The sequence below is a fragment of the Nematolebias whitei genome, chromosome 15 (genome assembly GCF_014905685.2).
Source record: "Nematolebias whitei isolate Nwh7 chromosome 15, NemWhi1, whole genome shotgun sequence".
Classification (NCBI taxonomy): Eukaryota; Metazoa; Chordata; class Actinopteri; order Cyprinodontiformes; family Rivulidae; genus Nematolebias; species Nematolebias whitei.
This window is the reverse complement of record NC_056512.1, coordinates 22,455,321-22,458,747: the sequence shown is the minus strand read 5'-3', so window position 1 is coordinate 22,458,747 and position 3,427 is coordinate 22,455,321. Positions and strand designations below refer to the sequence as shown.

Sequence of the window (3,427 nt, the reverse complement as noted above, 5' to 3'; positions counted from 1 at the left end):
GGCTGAAGTTCTGCTCCAGACACAACAAGCAGATAGTTTTTGTCATACCAGAGATAATTGTTGAACAAAGGTTTGTAGACTTTGTTAAAATATTATCTTCTGACTCCAAAATCTACAGAAATCAGTTTATAAAGAGGTACCACTCCCCTGTCAGACACAGATCTGGGCTCAATTGCTCCAGGACGTAAAAGTGAATAATTATTAAGAGTTATTAAAATAAGTGGAGTTGAATATCTACTTGTTACTGATGACACTTTGCACATTAAATGGAAAAAGAAAACAGTTAAAAGTACTTGTTTAAATATTTCAGTATCTTCCAAATATCTTTCGTTCTCATTTGTTCAAACCCTCAGGAACATCAAACTTGTTTAATAATGTTTTGTGACATTTAACAAGAGAAAAAAATGCAGTAATGGATGTAATAAATCTACAACATCAGCAAGCTATACATTTTTCTAAAAAGTTTTATTATTGCATGGTTAAAAATACACATGTAGATGGTTTTATTTGTTTAGGAAATATATTTGATGCCATCGACGTCTGTGATTTTATATAATGGAGCATATTTAAATTTTCTATAGGAAACGCATCGTGTCTTTCTGCGTTTTCCATCACAGTTACTTTTGAATTGCGTCTCCTCCTGCAGCTGTAGAAAACCCATACAAAACTAATCTATCAGAATGTGCAGCTGGATCAGGGACAGTGTGCAACGTAGATAAAATTCATAAAGACACAACACTTTCCACACAATGGTGTTTTGACAGAACAAGTGCAAAACACTTTACAGCTTTATCATTCAGGCATACTTCACGATAGAACGTATATATTTTAGTATACTAGTTGGACTTTATGTGTTAACTACTCTTTTGTAATCCTCTTTTATTATTTTTTTACATGTTTTAAATTAAAAAGCCTATTTTGTTTTTACCACAACTTCAGACGGTGATGTCTCCGAGTACTCTGGTTTCTTCCCACAGATTAAAAACATGCATGTTAGGCTGATTGGTAACTCTGAATTGTCCCTAGGTGAGAGAGTGAATGGTTGTTTGTCTCGTTTGTCTCAGTGTGTCCCTGTGATGGACTGGAGACCTGTCCAGGGTGTACCCCGCCTCTCACACAGTGACTGGTGGATATGGGCACCAGTGACCCGAAAAGGAAGAAACGGGAGAAGATAATGGACGGATGGATTGTGTTAGCTAGCTGGAGTTAGCACTGTTAGCTTCAGCTAGCATAAACTAATTGTTTTTATGCTACTAGTGCTTAGCATATTTTTAGTTGATGTTTTTCTTAGTTCATATCTTAGATTTTATTACTGTTTTTTTTTTTACATTTTATTGTGGGATGTAACTGGGACCCTGAGTACACGTCTCGTTCCACCACATGTGGTGCGAATGACAATAAAGAAACTCTGACTCTAACGTTAGTTTGTAGGATACCAAATTCAATGCTTAGTGCAAACTAAATTTATTAACAGAGCCAACCAGGTTAAATATCTTCTTACAAGTAGTTTTAAAATCTACTTTATAGATATTATCAATATTTTAAAGTAGAAGTTCAGCCAGGTCCGACTGTGAAGAACAGGGTAACAGTTCTAACTAAACAATGGGTCAAAGTATTTGACCAAATATTTGGTTAAACCAAACAAACCCACGGCTCAAAAGCTTTAACCCAGTTAGCAAAATAACCCATCAAGCCAGTTTAATTTTAAAACAGCATCTTTTTTGTTTGTTTGTTCGGTTTTTTTTTTGCACGGTGTCAGATTTTGCTCTTCCTGTCTGTCCCTGTCATTAAGATGTCAGGGAGGGAGACACTTGGGTGTGGTTTCCATGGTGACCCTGATGAGCTGCAGATTTAACATTATGTATATTGGTTCTTCTTCAATGGTTACAAAATGTCGACATTCTGTACATACTTGTACTAATGTTTTAGTAACTTATACTTCAGAGTATATTATTTAAATCAAAGTGTGTTCTAGACAACAGTACCTGCATTAAATTACCACCTGCCTCTATGTGTGTGTTTCAGGGAAGAAGGGCTCTGAGCTCGGGGACTACGATCCTCTCACCCAGGCAGACAGCGATGACGAGAGCGAAGAAGATGACCTCGTGCTCAACTACCCCAGAAACGGCCTCGGCAGGGACGGCTGCCTGGGCTCCTCAAAGCTACGCGCCGGCAGAGCCGAACGACTCAACGAGGCGCAGGACGACGAAGACGAGGAAGAAGATGACGACGAGTGGACGGAGCGGCTCCCCGGCAAATCCAGGCGGGACAGGTGCGAGCTGAAAGACAGCCAGTTCTGGAGCCGCAGGGACTCGGGCAGAGAAAAGATGGGGGAGGACAGAGGGGGCTCTGGGATGTCCGGGGCCTCAGGACTTGGGGTTCACAGCGTCGAAGCAGAGAAGAAGAGGGTGAGAGCGAAGAACGTGGTGCGAAGTGCGTTTTTCCTGGTGCCCCTGACCTGCACCGCTGGGATCGTGCTGCTGTACGTGTTCCTCGTCCCGTGTCAGAGAGGAGAGCTGGAGAAGAAGCTGCAGTGGGAGAAAGCTCTGGGAGATGAAGTCGGTAAGGAATGCTCAACCTTAACTTTGAGGTTCCCCTGAGTGATATTAAGAGTTTACATATTTACTGAGAGCCAGATGGAAATATAAACGCTCATAAAGAGCTTACTTTGTTGACATGTACATAAAGTAAATGGAGCAAAGACTTACTGAGGAGTCTTCTTGTCTAAGCCAGTGGTTCCCAACCCTGGTCCTTGAGGAACACCATCCTGCATGTTGCAGTTGTTTCCCAGATTTGAATGAATGGACGATTAACAGGCTTTGGCAGAACTTGAGGAAGTAATAAAATCACTGAATCAGATGTGTTGGAGCAGGGAAACAACTACAACATGCAGGAGGATGGCGTTCCTCAAGGACCATGGTTGAAGGAACCACTGGTCTAGGCAGTGATGGCCACCTTTAAGTGCTTAAACAGCACCTTCATCTGACAACTTTATGGTTTATTTCTGCCGACCTTTTTCAAAGGCATGCTTTCCTTGACAGATGAAACAAAAATAGCGTCTTGGTGCTCACCTCTGTGTTCGGGTTGTGTTCAGGTGTGGCTCGACCTGCGCTGACATTGTGGGACGTTGATGGAGATTCAGTGGAGGATGTGCTCCTGGCTGTAACCGAGTGGACCAACGAGACTCACACGACTCAGAGGAACAAAAGTGAGTTGTTTAAACACTTCATATACCATACTATATATAGTATACTATACTATATATAGTATACTACACTATATATAGTATAGTATACTATATATGCATACTTTATACTATACTTCATATACAGTAGTAGTATATATGTATATATGTGTGTGTGTGTGTGTGTATATGTATATATGTATATGTATGTATATGTATGTATATGTATATGTATATGTATAT

The 3,427-nt window shown here is 40.5% G+C and overlaps 1 protein-coding gene across 1 annotated transcript in view; it reads left to right on the top strand.

Annotated features, from left to right (window-relative positions):
- The window catches only part of fam234b (family with sequence similarity 234 member B), an 8,366-nt gene that overhangs the window by 617 nt on the left and 4,322 nt on the right, over positions 1-3,427 (top strand). Inside the window, exons 2-3 of the mRNA XM_037688501.1 lie at positions 2,026-2,562; positions 3,095-3,208. Coding sequence (XP_037544429.1) covers positions 2,026-2,562; positions 3,095-3,208 — 651 coding nt within the window. The remainder of the gene's footprint in view (positions 1-2,025; positions 2,563-3,094; positions 3,209-3,427) is intronic.